Source organism: Vipera berus (genome assembly GCF_964194415.1).
Source record: "Vipera berus genome assembly, chromosome: 9".
Taxonomy (NCBI): domain Eukaryota; kingdom Metazoa; phylum Chordata; class Lepidosauria; order Squamata; family Viperidae; genus Vipera; species Vipera berus.
In genome coordinates, this window is record NC_138212.1 from 6010811 (window position 1) to 6035789 (window position 24979).

The window sequence follows — 24979 nt, forward strand, 5'->3', positions numbered from 1 at the left end:
ACCTACATACACATATAAAGTAAGTACAGTATCTTATCTAGTTTGTTTGGGGTTTTGTTTTTTTTTGGACGTATCGCTTTTGGTCTCCCGGGATGCAATTCCCAAAATTTATCTTGGCCTTGAGAAATGGGGATTTTGGAGAAGGGACGGTCAACCCAAACCATTTGGGGAGCTTTGGGACGCTGATAGGGTAGACATCAGCTCTCATGAGCCCCAACTCAGGGAGGCTGAGGATTATGGAAGCAGAAGTCCCACAAGGATTTAATGCTGACTTGGATGGACTTTAAATCAGCCTTGCCATAACATCTTACCCTTGCTAGAAGCAAGCAGCCTCCCCTGGTGGTTTTTGGTGGAACTGCAGCCAGGGTATCTCCAGCTTTCATTGGCACATTTTTTTTAAACCGTCTTAGCTGTCTTTATTTCCTTCTTTAGCTCAGTATACAAATAACCACAATGGAACCAGACTTTTTATTGCTAAGCAAGGTGGTTAAAAACACCCTGCCCAATTTTATCGGGTTGTTTTTTTGTGTTGTTTTTGCCAGTTGCTAAGCGAAACAATGCAATCCTTAAGCGTCCCAACCTGACTTCAATGACTCTCTTAAAACAGAGGTCGCCAAACTTTTGGGCACCAGGGACCGGTTACATGATGAGAGGGTTTCTCCCCCCCCCCCCCCGTGGACCGGAGGGGGCGTGGTTTTGTGTGCATCCCGCGGATGGGGCTTTGCTTGTTTGTGCAGTCCGGTTGCTGGCATGCCACGGAGCGGGGATTGGGGACCCATGCTCTAAAAGAATGTAAACGGCCAGCTGTCTGCAAGGAATACCACAATCCAGTCAGAGCTGAAGGAGCTTCTTGGATAAGAAGTGAAATGTCTGCAAAAGCAAAACAAGAAAGTCCAGTTGCCTCCTGAAAAAGCACCTGGGCGACCGAGAACCTCCAGAGATAGCGCTTAAGTGAATTTGGCTTCCCCCATTGACTTGGCTTGTTGGGAAACAGCTGGGCAGGTTGCAAACGGCATCAGATGCTGCAACCATCGAAAATATGTGTCAGTTGCCAGCTCACCTGAATGAGCATTGGACAACTGTGGGAATGCTTTAATGGTCATAATTAAGAGGTCTGGTCACATACGTTGCTTTTTCCAGGGCCTTTGTAACTATGGACAGTCACTAAACCAATAGTTGTAACTCAAGGATCACCTGTATATCTACTTAATAAAACAGCTAAAACTTTCTCCTTTTTTTAAAGTGATTTTTTTACATCTACACCAGAAGCAGAAATCCAATACAATACAACAGCTTTTTCCAAGGTGGAACCAGATAAAGTTGGGGGGGGGGTTTGGTGTGGGGGGAAGGTGTGTCAGTCTAAGAATGCACAGCTCAGTCTCCAAATTTAGCACACCAGACATTTTCTAAGATGCATAAATGTTCCTGTTTTACTCTCCCTTCATTGTCTGCCCCCTCCCCCATTCTCATTTTTAAAACAGCCACCTCTTTGCTAAACGTACAGGTAGTCCTCGACTTACGACAATTGAGACCAAAGTTTATGTTGTTAAGCAAAAGACAGGGGAGCTTTAAAATCGTTCTTGCCACAGCTGTTAAGTCAATTGTTGCATTTGTTAAGTAACAACAGTTGTTAAATGAAGCTGGCTTCCCCACTGACTTTGCTTGTCAGTTGCCAAACATCTGAATTCTGAATCGTTGAACGTGTGAATGCAACAATGGTCACATGTGTGAACAACGGTCATAAGTCACTCTTCTGAGTCCCGTGGAATTCAAACGGTCACTAAAATGAATGGTTGTAAGCCGAGGACTGCCTTATCCCCGACTTTCAGCATCAAAACTTGGTTGAAAAAGAAAGCTTCCTTTTCATTTCAGCGGTTCGCCTAAATTGACTCCACAAAACTGGCAGTCCAATCTATTGCTTATTATTCATCTTTTATTGTTTTTATTATTTCATTTAAAAGGTTTTATAGAAAAAGCATTTTTTAAAAAAGCAAAAAAAATACATTGTATTAATGGTGCATAAAAACAAGCTGCACGTATAATATATTATTTACACAATTTCATTGCTTCTATAAATTAAAAAAAATGTCCCTGATTGTTATTTACAAGACATATATTAATTATCATTAATAATACTTTGCCCATCAACAAGTCCTTCCAGAGAAGCTACAAATATTTAAAATAATAATAATAACAATAATTAAACTGTTCCCACTCATCCCTCTTTATAACAGCATCCCTTGAGGTAGGTAAGTATTATTTCTGCAGCCTTGTATATAACTTGCTCACTCTTTGCAAGGACAGAAATTGCTTTCAGGTATAAAAACGGTTATTTTCAAAATATCAGCTCTCTCCCCTTTAGTTTCAAGCCCTTAAGTTGCAAACATAGTATCTGGAAATGTAGAAATAGAGAGTTCAAAAGCTGAAGGTATGGATAGCTGAGCAATATGTAACAAGAGTTCACAATACAATCTTTTTAATGTCATCATTAACAGAAACTGAATTAGCTGGGGATTCTCAAATTTGACAGTACCAGGAACCCTACAAGGATAAATTAATTTCTGCAAGCCACTATGAATAAAACAAAGGATTTCATTGGGGGTTAGAGCAGACTGTAAAAAGTCATTACTAATCTTTTTTTCCCCTCTAATCTTTTTCCCCCCTCTTTTTTTTTCCAAAGAGTCCTGTCCAATTCTCAGAGACTGCCAGAGAAATCTCTGCAGCTTTTTTTTTTTTTGGCAGTGGCTTGCCAATGCCTCTTTCCTAGGGATGAGAGAAAGTGACTGGCCCAAGTTCATCCAGCTGGTGTTCGTAACCACTTCACCCAAACTGCCTCTCAAAATTATTCATCATGACTTTCAAATTGTAATCTCAACTTCCGCTGGCCAATTGCTTGCCGAATGTTCCACAGGCAAAGAGAGAAAGGCAGGCGTCAGTAAAGCATGCCAAACTCAACTTTGCTTGTGCAAAGCCCATCAAACTGGGGGAGGGGAAAAAACCAATTTTTTTAAAAACAACCCACAGGTTTTGACCCTCCCTACAAAAGCAGGTTGCTTCTCCTACCCCTGATCTGCAGTTTGAGAATCCCTGACTTAAGCAATTGGAAGGGGGCAACAATTGAATCCAACATCAACAGTGAATCCCCTTGGTCTGCTGATAACAGCAAAAAGCTAGTTATGCTTTTTTTAAAAAAAAAAATCACAGGACACACCCACGTAATTGAGTCACGATTAGCCAGGTTTTGCAGAAGCAGTAAAATACCTTAAGCGAAGTTGGCTGGGCACAGAAGCTTGTCGACCTGGTTTTTCTTTCCCACCTTGTTCTTTGAGTTTCCACATCCAAACCTTTTCCCATCCTTGTTCCCTCCGCGTTCTGCTCTAACTCTTAGATCCCACTCCCCTGCTGAGTGCAACATAGAAGAAACCCAGGTCTCCAGTTTTATCCCTACTGCGCTGAAGTGCTAAATAATATACAATGTTAATGCTACACTTGTTTGGCACCATAGAAACAAGGCAGTGCCACCCCTCCCACCACAATCTTTTGGCTTGGGGAGGGGGGAGTTTCGAAGGTGAAGAGGGTAACTCTTGGTAATTCCCCACCTCAAGGAGTATAGCCAAGAGTTAGCAACCCCACCCGAAAGAGAATAAAACAGTTGTTTTCTTCCCAAAGGTCCCGATGTCAGTGTAAACAAGGCCACATTCTAGGCAGGATTTGAGATGTTGAGGGACCAAGATGTCCACTCAGCATGTCTTCAGGCTTTGGAGGCCCGTTTGGTAAGGCGTTTGACGAGGTTTGGGTTGGGTTTTCTGGGCACAGGTGATTTTGAGGGGACGTCAACGTAGTAGAATGCCAATGGCTGGTAGGTTGGGATGTAGCTGACCACATTTTGAGGGCATGGGACCCACAGAGGAGCTGGAACGTAGAAATACTGGGTAGGCTGGAAGGAGAGAGAGAGAGAGAAGGAGGTTAAGAGGAGGAGAACGCAAGGCCCAGAAGCTAGATCTGGAAACTCACAACCCATAAGATCTTCTCACAAAGAAGCAGTGAGCCCAGCCCAGCACACTGGGACAACCTGAATCAAATCAAGCGTAGCATAATAATTAAGATAACATGCTTCAAGGTGAGTTGAGTTCAGCTCCCAGGGTTTCTGTGGAAGTGTCATCAACTCACACCAAAATTTGTTTCTTCCAGTTCAGTGTAAAAGCTCTGGAATTTCCCAGTTATTCACTATCAAAATACTGACCAAGTCTATCCTGGTTTAACTTTCAGCTAGCTAGGTAAACATGGGGTAAGCCAAAGTCAGATCCATGTTCCTGCTAAACCAGTGGTCTCCAAATTTGGAAACTTTTGAGACTTGTAGACTTCAACTCCCGGAATACCCCAGCTAACATGTCCACAAAAGTTTTAAAGTTACCAAATTTGGAGACCCTTGAACTAAAACAATATTCCCCTTTTAATCTCAATTTGGAGCACAGCTCTTATGCAAGCCGATGTTCTTGACCAGAGCTTTTCAACCTTTCCACCCACTGTACCACTTTTAGGTTATGGCAACATCCGAGGACCACCAGTCGCCTAGCAAAGTGTCAAAAGCTTGATGACAAAAAAAAGGAAAAAAAGTGATGAAGTACAGGTAGTCCTCGACTTACAACAGTTCACTTAGTGACTGTTTGAAGTTACAATGGCACTGGAAAAAGTGCCCCCCAAGCCACAGCCGAGCAAGACACCTGCCTGCCCACCTGGCGGCGCTCTTCCTCCTGTCCGAGGTTTCCATTGTTGTGAGCATTTCTGTTGAGGATTGGCAGTGGGCGTGGGGTGGGGGGTGTTTGGTTTTTATCCCCCCCACCATCTGCTGGGTGGTTGCAGCAGGTTTTGGTCACTTCACATGACCCTGGGACACTGTGACCGTCATAAATATGAATCAGTTGCCCAGCATCTGAATGTAAATCACAAACCCCTGGAGATGCTGCAACATTCCAGCTGATCGGCGCTTCTTCTGGGCTCAGCAGAAGCGCCAGGATCAGTGCCGAGCTCCAGCTGAAGCCTGGCACTGATCCTGGTGCTTCTTCCGCTGAGCCCTGACAGCCCCGAAGAAGCGCTGATCCTGGCGCTTCTGCTGAGCCCTGACAGCTCTGCAGCTCTAGCCGTCTCTCGCTCAGGCTTGTGCGGTGCTGCCACCGGTTCAGCTCATTCTCCTCCCCCACTACCACTTTTCTAGGATGGTCGCGTACCACCTGCCAGGTGCCAATGTACCACAGGTGGTACCCGTACCACTGATTGAAAAACCCTGTTCTTAACAACTGTGGCACTTAAGTCGCACAGTGTCCAGAATGCTTTCTCCAGGACTGCCAACGTGCCCACCTTTGAGCCACCAGTCACCTCTCCAAGGAATTTGTCTTTTATCAACAAGAGGTTGTAATGGCATCACGAGGTGGCCTTTGCTTTTTTAGCTGGATTACAACCAAATTGCCCCGAGCTCCTTTGAACATTCAACCGAGGGTGGAGAAAATGTTACTGAGATAAAAAAAAAAAACTTCAAGGTCTTGCCTCCTCCCATTTTTAGATTGCAGAAGCAAATCGAAGGAGCCACTTTTTAAAGGTCAACACAACAACAAACTCCCAACTCTCGGCATTGTCCTTGAGGCCTCTCACCTGTTTGGGACTGTTTTTCCCAGCCGGCCGAGTTTTGCCCAGATTTGTTGTCTTAGAAAACTTGGCCAGACTTTCATCCTCTGAATTCTCGGAGGGGGATTCCGAATGATAGTCCGACGTCTCCGGCTCTGGAGTTGACTTCCCGCTGGTGTTCTCCTCTTCCTTCACTGTGAAGTACTGGTTATTCTCACCAAGCCTGGAGGAGCAGAACCGATGAGAAAGTTCAGACTAGTGGTCCTATAATCAAGGGGCTAAAATTCAGCAGGTGCTCTGATTTGGGGATTGGCTGGTTGGCTTGTGAAGGAAGAAATCCAAGTCAGCCACCTCTTTTTCTGAGAACTCCAGGAGAGGAACACAAGGGCCTGCCCACAAAGAAGAGGGGGAATCAGGCTATTCTGCAAAGCACCTGAAGGCAGGAGAAGAAGCCATGGATGGAAACTCATCAAGGAGAGAAGCAACCAGGAACTAAGGAGAAATTTCCTAACAGTGAGAACAATTAACCAGGGGAACAGCTTGCCTTCAGAAGTTGTGGATGCTCCAACACTGGAGGCTTTTAAGAAGAAAATGGACAGCCACTTGTCTGGAATGGTACAGGGCAGGGGTAGGCAACCTTGGCTCTTTTATGACTCGTGGACTTCAACTCCCAGAATTCCTGAGCCAGCTGTGCTGGCTCAGGAATTCTGGGAGTTGAAGTCCACGAGTCATAAAAGAGCCAAGGTTGCCTAACCCTGGTATAAGGTCTCCTGCTTAAGGCGGGAGAAGAAGCAACGGATGGAAACTCATCAAGGAGAGAAGCAACCTGGAACTAAGGAGAAATTTCCTTGACAGAACAATGAATCAGTGAAATGGCTTGCCTCCAGAAATTGTGAGTGCTCCATCACGGGAGGTTGTTAAAGAGATGAAAAAGAGTTAAAATGACCAGCAGTCATTTGTCTGAAACGATACAGGGTTTCTTGCTTCCAAGGTCCCTTCCAACTCTGCTCTTCTGTTCTGTTGAAATGACAGGATGCAGCCCAACACACTGACCTGCAGCAAACCTCCCCAGGATCAATCCAGATGGAAATTTCCCTGGGCAGTGCTAATTCTGAATAATCCAGACCGCAGGCCGTGCACGCCTTTAGGAGGGAATCATCAATGTGGTGCTTCCTATTGATCCGGATGCATCTGGGAAGAAGGAGAACAATTAACCAGTGGAACCACCTGCCTCCAGAAGTGGTGAATGCTCCAACACTGGAAGTTTTTAAAGAAGGGATTGGACAGCCATTTGTCTGAAATGGTATATTGGGCAAGGGTCTGCAACCTTGACAACTTTAAGAATTCTGGGAGCTGAAGTCCACAAGTCTTAAAACCCTGGTATAGGGTTTCCTGCCTGAGCAGGGGGTCAGACTAGAAGACCTCCAAGGTCCCTTCCAACCCTATTATTAATATTGTTGTTGTCAATTCAGAAAAGGGTTTGTTTCAAGGTGGACTTGTGACAGGACCGTAGATTGAAAGGGAAGAACCATATCACAAAACAAATCGATTTTTTAAAAACATTCTTTGCATTGTTCATTTTTTTTTCAGTTGGTGGTGGTTGTTTTTTTAAGAATTCACCCTTCCAGAAAAGAATGGTGCCAATAAAGCCACAATCGTTCCACAGGTGCCACAACACCACTGTGCAAATCTGTGTAATCACCAAGAGCCTTGGTGGAGCAGTGGGCTAATGCCTCCTTAAGTAACACCAGCTGCCTGCAATTAGTGCAGGTTCGAGTCCCACCAGGCTCAAGGTTGACTCGGCCTTCCATCCTTCCGAGGTAGGTAAAATGAGGACCCAGATTGTTGGGGGCAATTAAGCTGACTTTGTAATAATGCCGCTTGGGGGGGGGGGGCGAAAGCCCTAATAAGCAGGCATATACATAGAATGAAGGCTATTGCTAAGCACATTGATTTGTGCTTCTTAGATTGTAAGCCGCCCTGAGTCTTCGGAGAAGGGCGGGATATAAATGGGATTTAAATAAATAAATAAATAAATAAATAAATAAATAAATAAATAAATAATGCAGATGGTGTCAAATGCCCACGCTAAGTGTCTGTGCAGATTCTCAAGTCATCCAGGTCATGCTTGTCCCCAGTGCTTTTTTTGTAAAAGAAAAAGGTGCCGGAACTCACATATGTCATACAACCCGCCTTGCCTACCCTACAAGGTTCCATCCAAAAAAGGTGCCGGAACTCCGTTCTGAGCGTTCTATGAGAAAAAAAGCCCTGCTTGTCCCAAAGATGTTTCCCCACCCACCCACCCCCAGTGTCATTGTAACTTTGGACAATCACTAAACAAACTCTTGTAAATCAACAAGGGCTGTCTGTAGGAGCAAGTCCTTTTGTTCCCCTAATTTTTCATCCCCCTGCTGGACATCGTGGTATCTGGCTGTCCCCTTTTGTTCTTGCTGGACCGAGAACTTTTGCTGCCTTTTAAGACTCACTCCTAAAGTGTGTAGCTGGGATTTCAAAATAAGGATCACGTCAATGAAGAGAGGAGGTGCCGAGTCACACCTTCGTTTTGGAATCAAAACACTGCTACTCCCCCCCCCACACACACACACATTGCTTGGAAGCTCAAGGGCGGCATTGGCACCACAAAAATCATGTGGACGAAAGCAGAGCCCGTCTACCCTGTGCAACACTCTGCTGCAACAAGTTCCAGGCAGGGCACAGCACACACAAATTGTGATGTGACCTGCATGCTAATAATCCTCCGAGTAGCCCAACCAATATGCAAACTGTGCCCTATCAGTTTCACAAACAGCCTTGAGATGTACAATAGTTATTTTACAGCTGGCTCTGCAAACAAATGACTGCATTTTTTTTAAAAAAAGACGACACTCATTTGTTGCTTCACAGTGTACTTAAAAGGCTGGGGGTGGGAGGGGAGAAGAGGAGTGGGCTTATGCTGCAGAACAGGAAGTACCCACACCTGGAGCATGAATGGCTGATCTCCACCTGTTTTCTTTTTTCCTATTTAATTGGGAACTTTTAAAAAAATCCCAAGTTCCTAGTACTTATGATTCAAGAAGCAGGTTTAGCATTTCATGTACAGGTAATCCTCCACTTACGACCAAGTGCTTAGTGACCGTTGGACAGTGTGCCTCCCCCGCAAAAGTTACTTACACCCCAGTTCCAGAGTTCCAACAACTGCACACATACCCACAATCAACATGATTGCCTTGCAGTTGCTTGGCAAGGGCCTCACCTTTTTGGCTAGTTATAAATTATAATAATTTATAACTTTTTTTTTTTGCCCCTTTCTGGCCTTTTCTAGCAAAAAAATACCCATAGGTACACTGATTTGCTAAATGACCAGAGCGTTCATTTAATGACCGCCGCCAAAAACCAAAAAAAAACAGGTCCAGTCGTGTGGGGCCTTGGCTTACAATGGAAATTCCATCCTCCATTATGCTCGTAAGTCAAGGACTACCTGTAGTTCATCTGCTATGCTGTGTACTAAGCTCATTATCTCCGTTGCCTTTCCTTCTTAAGACAATAAGAAACAGGACGCCCTGAAAGATGGATGCAGTCGTAGCTCATCCTGAAGGGGTTGAAATCACACCACCCAAATTCATCCACCTCGACGCCATCTTTGTTAGACTGTTCAGAAGAAGTTGTGGGTGCTCCGTCGTTGGAGGCTTTTAAGAGAAGACTGGACAGCCATCCGTCTGGAATGGTACAGGGTCTCCTACTTGAGCAGTGGGCTGGACTAGAAGACCTCCAAGGTCCCTTCCAACTCTGTTAATTCTGTTAGGATGGGAAGGCCCAGGGTGGTGGTGGTGATGGTGGTTATCCAGGTTCATCCAACCATTCATTCAAACACGCTAGGTTAGAGCGATTTTGTAATGCCTGAAACCCTGTCCTAAGAAGTCCCATCGAAGGCTGAGGTCCCCGCTCTAAACTGAGACAACAGAGCAGGAGGGGGGGAAAAGCCATCCAGTAGATGGACTTCAGCTTGTATCTTCTCGACATAAAGTATGTTCCCCCACAAATCCAGATCCAGTGAGAAAGAGGATCAAAGGAACCAAACAGGCCAGGCCTGAACAGGACAATTAAACGGTGGAACAGCTTGACCTTCAGATGCGGTGGGTGCTTCATCACTTGAGGTTTTTAAGAAGAGACTGGACAGCCAGTCCAGAGTCTCCACCTTGAGCTGGACTAGAAGACCTCCTTTTGATTGATATCTGCTGATCAATGTGGCTAAACTACCCCCTTATCCAACTTCTAAGATGTTGTATCTAACCCCTTATCTTGATTACGGCAATGTTTTTTTTTTCAACCTTGGCTACTTTATGACATGTGGACTTCAACTCCCAGAATCCCCCAGCCAGCCAGGGGATCTTAAGACTTTGCTTGAACGGCCTCGGAGGAAGAAAGTAGCGACATAAATATTATTAAAAAATCTGTGCTGCTTCTGGAAGCTGCTTTTGGCTTTTTTTAAAAAAAAAAAAGCCCACAGAGACTCTGAAGACAGCTGCTTGGCTAAACGGGAAGTTTCAACTCCTTCCTGTCACAACTAGGGTAAATGTAACAAGAAAAAAAACAACAAAAAACCAGCAACCACTTCCATTTCCTCCCATTTCAGCGCGCCACAATCTTGTTGACCAACAAAAGGCTGTGAAATTACATTTCATCTTGGCGAATGGTGTAAACTCAGAAACCTCAGCAAAGGCCCCAAATAACTCTGGTGTTTTCTACACAAGTGTAATAACGCACTTCATAAGGAGAGGCACCGGTTTGGCGGTGAAAGCACCAGGCGAGAAAAACAGGAGACGGTGAATTCTAGTTTCAGCCTTAGGGATGAAAGCCAGCTGGGTGACTTTGGGCCCGTCCCTCTCTCTAAGGCCAACCCACCTCACAGGCTTGTTGCTGTGAGGAAAATAGGAGGAGGAGGGGATGGGGGGGGGAGAATTATGTATATTTGTTACCTTGAGTTACTTATAAAAATAATAAAGGCAGGATCAAATCAAAGTCCAGGATCAAATCAAATCAAATCAAATTTCCTATCTTACGTTGCGGTTTGCAACCTTTCTGAAGAAAAACGGACACACAGGATTATATCAAAGTATATAACCCATGACTTTACACCCCTTGGGAAGCTGATATTATCAGATCAAATCGGCACCGTTTTATTCTTTGGATTTGTTCACTTTGTGTTTTGTTTTTTAAAGGCCCTTCCATTTGTACCGTCTTTGGCTGTCCTGACTTCATCATGCAAATCGCAGAAAAATTATTTGCAAGGCAGGGGAGCGAGTCTTCAATGTTTCCACCATAAGCAAAACTTGTATTTTCCCCTGAAGGCTGCAATTTGACAAGCTGCCAGGTACAGTAAATCTAATGTTGTCAAAAGTTAAAAGGGCGGGCTGGTTGTTTTTCGTGCTTTCTTTCAAAAAAACAAAACAAAACCAGTTTCAGGTCGCCTTGACTTTCAGCTGCGTGCCAAGCTGGGGAAAAAAAACACTGCTTTAAACTATCCGAATTAAAATACACACACACACACACACACACACACACACACACACACACACATATATATATATATATATATATATATATATATATATATATATATATATATATATATATATATATATATATATATATCATGGGATCTCGGCTATATCCGTTGTATTACTAGGCAAGCCAGAGGCAAACTATGCTAAAAGCCCCATCGTGAAGCTGCACTGCAAACAATGTGAATTTCCCAGCCAGCTAGGAGTTGATGTCCAAGCCATCTTCAAGCCACCGAGGTTGAGAAAACGGCTGCTTTAGAACATCGGCAGCAGCAGAGTCCCGACGGTGCTTTCCAAAAGGCAACTAAGCCTTTCTTGGTTTCTGAAAATGTTCCACTTCTCATCCAAGAAAGATTCTTCCCTTCTGACTGAACGACGAGGAAGTTTCTGGGATGAGAAGCGAAACATTTTTCAAGGAGGGGAGTGGGAGGGGGGGAAACCCAAGAAAGTCCACCTGCCTTTTGAAAAAGCAACTTTGGGACAACTGTGACCTGGATGGATTGAGAACCTCCGTAGACATCGGGAACAGAGCACAGACATTTTGCTTTTCCCCAGTGTTACGATAAACCAGCTTGCTTGCCCCGAAGGCTTGCGCGGTAGACCGGAGCTTGCCAAGCCCACCCTTGGCTTACCTATACGCCTGCCCTTTCAGCGGATTATCTGGATACCAATGCTCATTGAATCGCTCGCAGAGGATCTTGGCCAGGCACTCGCCGAAGCGCTCCACTCGGTCTTTCTCCAGCTTCTCGTGACGGTTCACCAACCGGGAGATGAACCGAGTTCCAATTTCAACCTCTTCTTTCATCCTGACGCCTCTGTTGTTGTGTGTCCTGCGGGGGCAACAGCAATTCCATTCAGAGACCCAGCACTCTGCTAAAGGGAGGGAGGGAGGGAAGGAGGGGAGCCCCCTGCGAAGAGAAGACCCGAGGGGGCTTCAGCAGGGAGGGACGCTGGGCGCTCACTGGGTGAAGCTCCGCGGCGGCTGAGATCCGCTCGAGAGGAGCCCGTCTTTTGTTCTGAGGTTGCAACACAGAGGCACCGAAAGGTGAGTCGGATTTGTGACTCATCAAGGAAGGGGGAAGGAGAGAAGATTGCGAGGCTGTTACATCAGAGGCTGCGAGGCTGCAGCAACTGGGTCACACGGAGGCCCTCACTCACACGTATACACATCGGCATTCCTCAAAGGAAAACAGACGCAGGGTCACTCAGAGGCCGTCTAGCCCAACCCATCCCAAGTGAAAGTACGAGCAACATGGCTGGGGCAACACGGTCTCGCTCCAGCCTTGGCCTCTGGTTTGTGGACACTGTTCCCAACTCACCAACCACCCCTTGCCAAAGAGGCTGCGAGCAATTAAAAACTCTCCCGATCAGGTTTTTTTTTTTAGGTTGCATGGACTTTTAATTCCCAGAATTCCCCAGCCAGCCAACCTTACTTAAAAGACTGATATCATGATTAAGAGGTTGATATCATGACTATTTTTGGTCCCACTATGTGTTTTCCAGGGCTTATTTTTTCCCCTCTATCAATTCTTCAAAGAAAAATGTATGTGTTAGGTTTAATATCCAGCCTTTCTTCGCAAAGCCTAGGTATATATGTAGCACTCCAATTTCCCCCTAACAAGCCTGCAAGGTACCCACGTCAGAAAGAAAATCAACCAGCCTAAGACACCCATGGAACTACCACAGCCAAAAACAACTTTAATGCTTCTCTTCCCAGTCTGGATCCCTCATAACCATCGTTACCCTACTAGTTGGGTTCACACAACTTGCTGATCCTTAAACCCAGGTGCTGGGTTTCCCTCACTTGCTAAACTCAAACAAACACACAATATTCCACTATAACAATACGGCTGGCTTTGGACCAGAAGCGACCAATCCTACTTTAACTCTGTGTGTGTGTGTGTGTGTGTGTGTGTGTGTGTGTGTGTGTGTGTGTGTTGTGTTGTGTGAACCTGCTAGGGGTTTTCTTTGGTATAAAAATTCTGAGAATTTCAACAGGCCTTGACGCAACCAAAAAGCTTCATGAGGAAGGAGCATTTATGAATCAAGTTATAAGGAAGGGGGAAAAAAGTTAGTGGTGAGTTTTGCCTTCCCCACCAAACCCACAAGTTTTCCAAACCAGAAGGGGAAACCACCCCACCAGTTCTTCTTCCCAGGAAGCATACTCAGTCCAAGCGATGCCTCTCCAGATGCTGGCAGAAAACAATGGGAATTAAGAGTCCCGCACATCTGGGGTGGGTGGGTGGGGGTGTCATCTCTCAAAGCTAGGTTAGTGTAGCTAAAGCCACAGCAGCCGGATTGGAATCGTCTGTTAAAACGAAGTCCAGCCAGATAGGTCGAGCTAACTACAAGTAGTCCTCAACTTACGACGGTTGAGGTTTGCAATGGACCCCGGAAAAGATATTATTTAGGCTCATTTCTTACAGTTGTCACCCTCCATCTGTGGACACAGGACTGCATGCGGGGCACTTGGCAACCGGCTCGCATGTACAGCGGTTTGCAGTGTCCAGAGCAGGCACATGACTTTGATTTACGATGTTTTTTTGCTGAAAACGGGCATATTTCCAGCTTTAGGCCAAAACCGCTAAACCATGGGTTTGCTTAATGACCTCCACACACAAAAAAGGTCATAATATCAGGTTAGTCACAGTGGGTGTCCCACTTTATGACAATTTATACCTGTAATGAGCAGGCTCCGTTACGGTCAGACATCACGGACTCCTTGTACACAATTTGAAGCTCCCACCGTTTTTCAAAAATGGAACCCCTTAATTGTAACTTATTTAATTAATTTAATATAGCTGCCCACTCCAGTGGCCTCTGGAGAACAAAGAAGAAGCTAAACTGTGCATTTCATTCCAGCCTCCGTTGCATCCAGCACAATGTGGGTTATGCATCACATAGGTAATCCTTGAGTTATAACCATTAGTTTAGTGACTGACGTTACGCCGTTGGAAAAAGTGACTTAGATCATTTGAAGAGAGGATTAAGAAAATGCCAGAATGTGCAGAAACTAAGAGAGATATTGAAAAACAAAGAAAAGGAAGATACAGAATAATATTAATATGTATTGCCAAGTAAAGAAAAAGTGACTTAAGACCATTTTCTCAGCACTTATGACCGTTGCAGCATCCCCGAGGTCATGTGATCAAAATTCAGACGCTTGGCCGCTGACTCGTATTTATGACGGTTGCAGTGTGTCCCAAGGTCATTTGATCCCCTTGGGCGACCATCTGACCAAGCCAAGTCAAGATTCACTTTACAACTGCTTTAACTAACTTAACTTCACTGTTTCACTTAACAACGGCGGCAAGGAAGATAGTGAAAAAATAAGAGGCAAAGCTCGCTTTAACAGCTATCCCATTTAGCAACCAAAATATCGGGGCTCCCTTGTGGTCAAAGTCAAGGACTACTTTGTGTATGGGGCAAGTGTGGCTTCACACAGTGTGGCCGAGAGGGTGTCGCTCAGGATCACACAAAGGAGGAACTGCCGTGATGCCTGTGCTCAGGCAGACACAAACAGCCGTAGCCCAGATAAGAAGAATACGTCCAGCGGTCTAGTCACAGGACTTTGTGAACAAACTCTGCACCGTTTCCTGGAACGGCCTGTTTGTGTTTCAACAAAGTCCCTGCTAGTGAAAGAACACAGATATACACACCCACAACGGTTGCAACATCACAGGCAAGGCCCAAGGCACGCCAGAAAACAAAACAAAGGGAGAAAACGAGTTGTGTGTTTGTCTACAAGCGCCAAGCACATGTGAAAGGTGCACAGATCTTGATATGCCTCCAGCCCAAGCCAGCGCTGTGGGCTGGTTTGTACACATACACACCCTTCCCACCAGCAGTGACCTTTCTCCCTGAGATCGCGTGTGCAAGACAAGGGATTTACAACTCACTCATGCAGAAAGTTCCCCTCTCTGCCGATTTTTAAGAAATGTGAATAACCCCCAATAAGGATAATATTGTCAGGATTGCAGCAACGATGCCCCACCTTGCCTTACGGCCTCCAAAGCCAGGTTTCATTCCGAGGTATTTTGTAAAATCTGGCCAAAAGACGGTTGGTTCCTGGTTTTTGCCCTTTACTAGAATCTATGCACATGTCCTTTATTACACGGTTGCCCAACCTAATGTCATCTAGATGAGTTGGATCTCAACTCCCATCATCCCCAGCCAGGGTGTCTAAGCTTACATGAAGCAAGTAACGTAGCAGATGGGCTGAAGAAGAAGAAAAATTAGCTGCAGCCCAATATGGGAAGTCTGGATCGGATCAGGAGAACCTCAAACCTCAAGAACTTCCATACTCAGCTGCAGTCTACCTCGAAATAACAGAAGAAAACAGCAACTAAGATGATTAAAGGCCTGGAGACTTAAAACATATGAAGACCGGTTGCAGGAACTGGGCATGGCTAGTCTAGAGAAAAGAAGGACTAAGTTATGACATGATGCCAGTATTCCAGTATTTGAGGGGCTGCCACAAACAAGAGGGAGCCAATTTATTTTCCAAGGCAAGACAAAGAAACAATGGACCGGAAACTAAACAAGGAGAGAAGCAACCTGGAATGAAGGAGGAGAAGCTTCCTGACCGTGAGAACAATTAACCGCTTGCCTTCAGAGGTTGTGGGTGCGTCATCACTGGAGTTGTTTTTTTTTTAAAGAAAAGGCTGGACACAGCCACCTGTCTGAAATGGCACAGGGTCCCCTGCTAGAGCAGGGGGTTGGGCTAGAAGACCTCCAAGGTCCCTTCCGCTCTATTCTGATTGAAGACTGAAGACAGGTTAAGCATTGCTGCTGAACGCCTCTGTGGCTATCCGCAAAGTATCTCTCTGATAGCCCTTCTAGCTTTAAGCATATGAGCATTATCCATGAGCATAATAAAGAAAAGTCCACAGAATTTTTTTTATTTTATTTTATTTTATTTTAATTTTTATTCCATTTATATCCTGCCCTTCTCCGAAGACTCAGGGCGGCTTACAAGCTTAGCAGTAGCCTTCATTCTATGTATATGCCTGCTTATTAGGGCTTTCACACACACACCCCAAGCGGCATCATTACAAAGTCAGCTTAATTGCCCCCAACAATCTGGGTCCTCATTTTACCTACCTCGGAAGGATGGAAGGCTGAGTCAACCTTGAGCCTGGTGGGACTCGAACCTGCACTAATTGCAGGCAGCTGGTGTTACTTAAGGAGGCATTAGCCCACTGCTCCACCAAGGCTCTTTATATGACCAGCTATATTAAATAATTATGATAAAAAGCCACCTGGGGTGCTTTTTTGGGCTCAGTTGTGGTCATAAGTCAAGGACTACCTCTGTTAAAGGTATTGTTGCAGCATGTAAGCTGTTCCCGAGTAAAGCCTCTGAAGCACTAGTTGAACACCACCTGCCTTGACAAAAATCACCAATCAGCCAACTGCAAAAGGCAGCTTTACTTGGAACAGCTTATGTACTGCAACAACACCTTTAACACAGGGAGTCCTTGACTTACGACCACAGTGGAGTCCAAAACTTCTGTTGCTAAGCCAAAACATTTGTTAAGTGAGTTCTGCCCCATTTTACAACCTTTCTTCCTACATTTGTGAAGTGAATCACTGCAGTCGTTAAGGTAAGAACACGGATGTTAAGTCAATCTGGCTTTCCCCATTGGCTTTGCTTGTCAGGAGGTTGCAAAAGGGGATCACGTGATCCGGGACACTGCGACCGTCATAAATACGAGCCAGTTGCCAAGTGTCTTGGATTTTGATCACGTGACCCTGGGGGATGCTGCAACGGTCGCAAGTGTGAACAACGGTCATAGGTCAATTTTCTTCCAGTGCCACTGTAACTTCAAACCAGTATTATTAAACAACATCGATCCATCCCAGGTCCTTGAGAAGGACTCTCTTTAAGCGTACAAAAATACCAAATCCCTCTAAATATCTGGCTGGCTCTGCAACTAACCAGAATTAACTATAAGAAGAATGGAAAAGAAAGCAAAGATAGTAGCCATAGTGACAGTTTGCAATCCCAAACCATCTGGAGCACCACTTGAACAATATTGGCATTGATAAAATCACAGCCCTGAATAGCAAAAGCAGATTTACTGTACTGGGAACGGCTTTAATCCTGCAAGGATACCCTTCGTATTATTAAATAGCAACATCTGCCCGATCCGAAGTCCTTGGAAAGGACCCGATAAAGTGTGCAAAAATGTCAAATTCCAGTCTAAACATTTGGCGGACGACTGGGCCGGGAACCATAATAATAGAACAACTGAAGGCCACCACCAGCTAATGAACAGGCAGCTGTCACTTCACCTTGCTGTGAACTCAGCAATAGATAACAGCCACCCCCTCGCAAGAAGAAGGCAAAATCCTCCCCTTTTTTGCAGCTTCCAGAAGCTTCCCAGAAGGAGCAAGGCCCAAAACCTTGATCTTATTTGGGGAGAACTTTAAAACACACACACACACGGCAGAATTGGCTTTTTTCACATTTTAAAATCCTTCAACCCTGCTGGGCGCCAGTCCCAGTGCAGCCCAGGAGCCGATGGCAAGCACCAGACCTCGACTTAAAATTCATTTAGTGACCATTCATAGTTACGACTGGGGGGAAAAAGTGACTTCTGATGATTTTTCAGTTACAACCTTTGCAGCATCCCCAGGGTCAGGTGATCAAAATTCAGATGCTTGGCAACTGGTTCACATTTGTGACCGTTGCTGTGTCCCAAGGTCATATGAGCCCCTTTTATGACAAGCAAAGTGGATCGGATAACCAGATTCGCTGAACCACCAGGTAATTAACAACTGCAGCGATCTGCTTAACAACTGTGGCAAGAAAGGTCGTAAAAATGGGCAAAAGGCACTTAATAAATGTCACACTTAACAATGGAAATTATGGTCGTAAGTCGAGGACCCCCTGTGCACACTCCCACCTTATAGACCAGGAATCCGGTCCTTGACCATTAGCCAGAGAGAGTCCACACTCTCCCTGAGGACATCTAGGCTGACCCCAATGCGTGGCACAGAACTGTGTTGCCTGGAGAATACAGGCAGTCCTCAGCTTACGACCGCAACGGAGACCAACATTTCTGCTGCTAAGCAAGAGAATTAAATGAATTTTGCCCCGTTTGACAAGACTTCTTGCCTTAAGACGGTGAAGTGAAATCACTGCAGTTGTTAAGTGAGCAACACGATTGTGAAGGGGCTTCCCCCATTGAATTTGCGCGTCAGAAGGCCGCAAAAGGGGACGAAGTGACCTGGGACACTGCAACCGTCATAAATAGGAACCATTTTGCGGAGCATTTGAATTTTGATCGCACGACCGTGGCGATGCTGCGCGTGAACATGAAAAAACCTGGTCACAGGTCCCTTACTTCAGTGCCAACGCTTGTAAGACGTGGAATATGTGTGCCCTCCTACCAGTTTTTGGCCAGCCCTGCCAGGTAAAAGCTCCCAGCTACTGCACACCTGCCAGATTAAGCCAGTTTCCAAACAGCCTGAAGCACTTGGGGAAAAAATTCACAAAATGTCCCCACCCAGTCACAAGACTGGCTAATTGCCATCCCCGCAGCCGGCTAGTCTAGTCCCAGCATCAGCCAACTCACCTGGAGTCTTCCTTGTCTCCAAAAGACAGGTGGGGGGGGGAGACCACCCGATGCCACTTCAAGAACCTTGGTGCTCCAGCAGAGATCTCCTTATCTGAAAAAGGCCGGAAAGAAACAATTGAGATTCCTCCTTGTTTTTTTTTTTGGGGGGGGGGGGGGGGAAAGAGGATAAAGAGACAGGAAATATTTGATTCTAGCCCTGGGGTGGGGAACCTTGGCTCTTTTATGACTTGTGGACTTCAATTCCCAGAATTCCTGAGCCTACCGGACGAAGTGTTCTCATCCTCAATTACATCGGTCCACTCCCACCCAGTCAGGCAGGAAAAGAATATTATGAATTCCACTGGTTCTAAGAATTTTGACTGGGAGGGTTAGGAAGAGAGTTTTCTCTGCCACTGCCCCCTCCCCCGCCCCCAGGTGTGGTCGGTCCCCACTTATCTGTTCTTCCAGAAGAGTTTGAAGATTGGACTCTGTCAACTGGCATGGGGGAGGGGGGTCAAAGAGGGCCATGCGATCTTGGGGGTGGCTGGTGACTTGAGGGTGCCCCTTCTATCCTTTAAGCTGTCCTTCAACTTGCTTTTTTAACTGTTTTTAATTGTATCTCATTGGTTTTGCAACTTTTATTCGTAAACTGCCCAGGCTCACCTACACAGTGAGATGGCCACTATCTAAATTTGATAAGAGAAATAAACTCAGGTCTGTCTGTCTGTCTATCTCCACACTCTCTCCATCCATCATCTATCAATCTGCCGGTCCATTCATCCATCTATGCATTTCTAAGCAAACCTCAGCTTGAATTACAGGGTTACAGATGTTGCTGTGATTGCCAATTGGATTTAGGGGACCCGAAAAAACGGCTTGAGTTTGGACAAGTTAGAAGTTGAAGGGGCTCTAAGACAACTGTCCCCTATTGATAGACGAGAATATTTAAAGTTTCAGGGTTGAACTGTGGGTCCTTGATGCTCTGTGCCTGGTTGTTTTCTTGCAGATGTTTCATTACCCAACTAGGTAACACCACACCAGTGCTACTGATGTAGTGTTGATGTTACCTAGTTGAGTAATGAAACTTCTGCAAGAAAACCACCAAGCTCAGAGAGCACCAAGCATCCCCAAATTGTCCCCTAACTGGAGCAAAGAATCATAGCGGCTCTTTTATGAATGTAGAGCCTTTCATTAGCATTTCTGCAAAAAACCACGTGTTTCCCCTCTGAATATTTGCCCATCATTTCAATCCCTGGGAATTTTTTTTCTCTCTCTCCGATTTTCCTTTTTGACTTTGACTTTCTGTGGACTGCCCTTTCTATCTATAGTCCCATTGATAAATATAGCTCATTCTCGGGAAACTCCAAGGCTCCTTGCCAAGATTGTGGGTTGGGGAAACAGCAACAGAGGCAGCAGAACTAAATTTGGGAAACCATCAGTCCAAATCTTATCTCGGATACACAGGCGCGCGCGCACACACACACACAGAAAATCACTAGATGACAGACTTCACACAACCTAAGCTCTAAACTCATGTTAGCTAGCAATGCAAAGGCAATGCAGACTAGCATGCAAGTACCCTTTGCATCCAAATTCTGGGCTTTCCTTACAAGACATTCTTCTATTAGGGTATTTTGCCCCTTCTGATCAATCGCGTCCAATTCTCAGACACTAGCTGGACAAGGCTCTGCAGTTTTCCTGGCAAAGATTTTCAAAAGTTTGCCATTGTCTCCTTCCCAGGGCTAAGAGAAAGTGACTGGCCCAAGGTCACCCACCTAGCTTTGTCCCCAAGAACTCTTGTTTTCTAGGCTGAAGCCTTAAACACAACACCAAACTGGCTCTCTCCATTAGGCTTGGCTTCAGCTTAACAGATGGTAGAAACTTTAGCCAAAGTTGATTTCATGGCTCAAATATGACCTCGACCAGGTTGTGATTCAATCAATAAACTCTTGATTCACAGAATATGGCTTAACATGATATTGCAACGCCTGTTTAATTCTCAGAACGCTCGTTATTGTTAGGTTACCAGAACAAACGGCCAACCCACTGAAATAGCTGGGTCAGTTTGGAAAAAGGACATTTTTCTTCACACAAGAGGAGACAGCGCCGTTTACATCTTTTCAGACATCCAATCACGTGCCAATCTAGTCCATTTCTCTGTGAAAATTCAAAAAACTAAAGTACACTTTCAAAATGGGTAAAGGAATCACAAGGACTGGAGCCTCCCAGTTCAGAAGTAGCGTACCTTTAAGCACTAAAATCCAGCTTGTGGGCAGCTCCCCCCCCCCCCCCGCGCGCCACTGTTAAATTTACACAAATGCTTTTCAACTTTAGGAACTTTTAAGCCAGTGTGGATTTCAACTCCCCGAATTCCCGAGAATTCAACTTCTCTAGGAGTTGAAGTCCAGACAGTTCAAAAGTTCTCAAGGTTGAAAAAACACTGAATTACACAGGAAGGACATTTTTGGGTGAGACACGCCAAGAAATCAAACAAAATACACACCAATCTGGCAGGTGACCTGATGGACTGGCAGGCAGCGCAGGGAACAGATCACGTTTAATAACAATGTTCCTTGCAAAGAGAGGGTGTGTCAGGGGCGGCCTTCAACGATCTTCCCATGTCAGGCACTGATAAAGACTTGGAACTTTCAGGCGTGTTTCATCAGCTTTTGGGAAGGCCAGTGAGTGTGTGTGTGTACACAAAAGAATAATCAGGAGAGGATAAGCATCAGTAGGAGGGTAGATAAAATGCAAGGGCAGATTGGCACTCAGTAAGGAAGTGGACATGGTGATGGACACATGCAAGAGCGGAGAAGGGTGGGACCAAAAAGCACAGGAAGGATGATTTTCATAAAGGGAAAAGCTAAATCTGGGGGGGGGGGTTTCACCCTTTAAACAGTATTTCTCAACCTTGGCAACTTTAAGATGTGTGGACTTCAACTCCCAGTTGAAGTCCCTTACAAGTTGCCAAGGTTGAAAACTGTTGCTTTATGGGTCAATTCATAAGGCCCTCAACAATTGCACGTATGCAATTTGTCTAGCTTTCTTTTCGCCTTTATTTTATTTTTCTGACTTTTCACCTTTATTTTTAAGGCACTGGATTGAACTCGGGAACATTGGGGAACATTTAATTTGAGAAACGAAGCATGTGTTACATAAATACAATTCCCTCCCTCTCTGCATTTGGATGTGTCTCCATACACACAAGTCACATGGCACCTACAAAATGAAACCAGTTTGGCCTCAAAAGCTGTCTAAGCATGACAACTCTTTAAGACAATGGTATACGATTGCTTTTCAAACCCAGAAATTTCAGGATGCGTGGACTCCAACTGCTAGAATCCACCAACCAACATGCAAACTGGCTGGGAATTCTGGGACTTGAAGTGCACATACCTTAAAGTTGCCAATTTTTTTTTTTAAAAACTGATATATTCCACCCTTATCTGCCTCCATGCACTCAGCAGAAATGATGGGAAACGTTGTATGGATGCACAACGAGTGACCTTATGGCTTATTCAATTATTTCACTTTCCCAAGTTCACTCAACACACACAACCGGGCTTTATGGGTTATCACATCCAAGCCTCAAAAAAAAAGAACCAAGAGGTTGGCTTAGCATGCTAATACAACAGCTGGATTCCCATTCCAGTTTACCAAACTCCATTTTACCTTGGGAATAGCGTGTTGTGCAAACCCAGCTCCTGAACCGCAAATTAAAATTACAAGGACCGCTTTCACATGAGATGCCAGGCTAAAATGTAGTTTTTTTGTTGTTGTTTTTTGGATGCAACTTGTCTGAAAGCAATATCTGGGTTTCAAGGAGAGAATGGGAGCCTCGTGCAGGCCAGCAATTAATTATGCAGCTGACCTGGGGTGGTGGAAGCAAGCGTGGGCCTTGGGACTCTTATTTATCCTTGAGAAGAGGTGGGCACCTGGAGGTTTGCCCTAGCCCAGGGGTAGGCAACCTCGTCTCTTTTATGACTCATGGACTTCAACTCCCAGAATTCCTGAGCCAGCCAAGCTGGCTCAGGAATTCTGGGAGTTGAAGTCCATGAGTCATAAAAGAGACGAGGTTGCCTACCCCTGCCCAGCCTAGCCCCATCAGGAACGGGGGAGGGGGGGGGTTAGCATCAGAAACTATTGGGCAGGTCAGCTGTTGTCCTTAACCAAACGGGAAGGGCTGAATCCATGAAAAAAAGAACCCCCAAATTCTTCCTGCCCCACCCCCCAAAAAGTTGCTTTAGATTTGCCCAGACTTATCCTTCTCCACCTCTTCCCAACGAGGCGCAGAACTTGAGCGAAAGGGGGGAACCACGCGAACATTTCCCCGCTCCTTGCCCCGAGTTTCCCCCCCCCCCCAAACGGCTTTGCCGTGCAACGCCTCCCGTTCCCAGCCGGCTCTCCCGTCTTGCCGGTCCTGGGGGTGGGGGGGAGAGAAAGAGTTGCGTCCCGAGGCTACTTAGCAGAGGGCGCCGGGTTGGAGACGGAGGAGAAAAAGGCAAGAGGAAAAAGGGCAACATTGGGGGGAGGGCAGGGGAGGGGGGGGTCAGGGTGGAAGCAGAGCCTGGCGGAGATGGGGAATGGGGGGGGGACGACGACGGGAGCGTGGAGCGGACGGTAATCGAGGCGCAGGGAGGTCGGGAGAAAGGCGCCCGGGAGAGTTCGGGGAATCTTAATAATAATAATATTTATTTATTTTATTTATTTGATTTGTATACCGCCCTTCTCCCTAAGGACTCAGGGCGGTGAACAGTGAACATAAATAACAGAATGCACAAATAGTTATCTTAAAACAATAATTAAAACAGAACCCATCAGACCAGACCGGATTGCTTAAACAGATATGTTTAAGATATAGAGAGAAAGATATAGATATAAAGTTGGAAGGGACCTTGGAGGTCATCTAGTCCAACCCCCTGCTCAGGCAGGAAACCCTATACCATTTCAGGCAAATGGCTGTCCAGTCTCTTCTTAAAAACCTCCAGGGTTGGAGCATTCACAGCTTCTGGAGGCAGGTTGTTCCACTGGTTAATTGTTCTAACTGGTTAATTGTTCTAACTTCTCGGGACCACCACCACCCCCGCCAGACGCCCCCCCACTCGCGTCCCTCCTGGCCGATCCCCCCAGTCCCCGATCGGCGTTTCCACGTGGATGAGAGAGAGAGACTGCCGCGCATCTGAAGCTCCGAAAGCGCAACGCTGTCCCGCCGGGGAAGGGAGAAGCCCATTCAACCGGTGGAACGGACTCCCAACTCATAAAGCAGCCGAGTCCCGCGGAGCCCCCCACTGAAATAAACCCCCCACCCTCTCTCTCTCTCTGCCCGGGCGACCCCGGTCCCGCGCGCCCGCTCTTCTTTCCTCCTACCTCCCGCGGCAACGTGCGAGGCTCGCCCGCCACGCGGTTCTCCGTCTTGCGCTCTCACGACCGCTTCTGCGCGGCTCTCTCCGGCGCTTCTGATTCATCCCCGGGGACGGGGGCGGAGCAAGCTGGGGGGGTGGGGGGGGTGGGAAAGGGGAGGAGATTCCCCCGGGCCCCGCCCCCTTTCTGGCGCGCCAATCGGGTCGCGCGCCGTATAAGGAGTTCCAGGCAGCGTGGGAATTTCCCAGCCGAGAGGAATCCGGGTCTGGCAGGGCGAAGGCGATAGGGGGCGCTGCGGCTCCCCCCCCCCCGCCCGGCCACCCCCACCCCCGGCGGAATGTCCCGTGTTTATTATGCAGAAGAGCTAGCTCAGGGGTAGGCAACCTCGGCTCTTTTATGACTCATGGACTTCAACTCCCAGAATTCCTGAGTCAGCATAGCTGACTCAGGAATTCTGGGAGTTGAAGTCCATGAGTCATAAAAGAGCCGAGGTTGCCTACCCCTGAGCTAGATAAAGGGGTTCGGTTTGCAATAGAGGCAAACGTGCAGCGCTTGAAGTGGGAAGTTGATTGCAAAGTGGGTGTGCCAAGGAAGGTGCTTGACATTCTTGCTCTCTTTTTTTAATCTTTTGCAAAAGCAACCTCTGTCGATCAAGTGACCTTCTCTTCTTGATGCTAAAGAACCCGAAAGGGAAGCCGTCCTAAGTTTAGATTTCTTTATTTTGCCCAAAGTTCCTTTTTGCTCTTTAGTGCTTTGAGGTTGTACCAGACAAATGGGTAACCCCGCTTCCTGCACAGTCTTCCGCATTCGGGTGGGGAGGGGGGAAAAAACGCAAACTGCAAACTGCATTGCCCTTCAAAATAAACACTTTGA

At 46.1% G+C, this 24979-nt stretch overlaps 1 protein-coding gene across 2 annotated transcripts; it reads right to left on the minus strand.

Moving 5' to 3' along the window:
* Positions 1 to 1913: 1913 nt before the first annotated feature.
* Positions 1914 to 24185, minus strand: LOC308672290 (protein BTG3-like). 2 transcript variants are annotated; one of them, XM_081335078.1, is made up of 6 exons: positions 24113 to 24185; positions 18764 to 18857; positions 11816 to 12013; positions 6676 to 6813; positions 5650 to 5845; positions 1914 to 3937 (listed from the first exon to the last, which is right to left on the minus strand). In XM_081335078.1, exons 3-6 carry the CDS (start codon positions 11986 to 11988, stop codon positions 3752 to 3754), a joined length of 693 nt encoding a protein of 230 aa, XP_081191204.1. In that variant the 5' UTR covers positions 11989 to 12013; positions 18764 to 18857; positions 24113 to 24185; the 3' UTR covers positions 1914 to 3751. The 2 variants fall into 2 exon arrangements, with proteins under 2 accessions (XP_081191204.1, XP_081191205.1); XM_081335079.1 differs by lacking the exons at positions 18764 to 18857; positions 24113 to 24185 and adding an exon at positions 12146 to 12218.
* Positions 24186 to 24979: the final 794 nt, after the last annotated feature.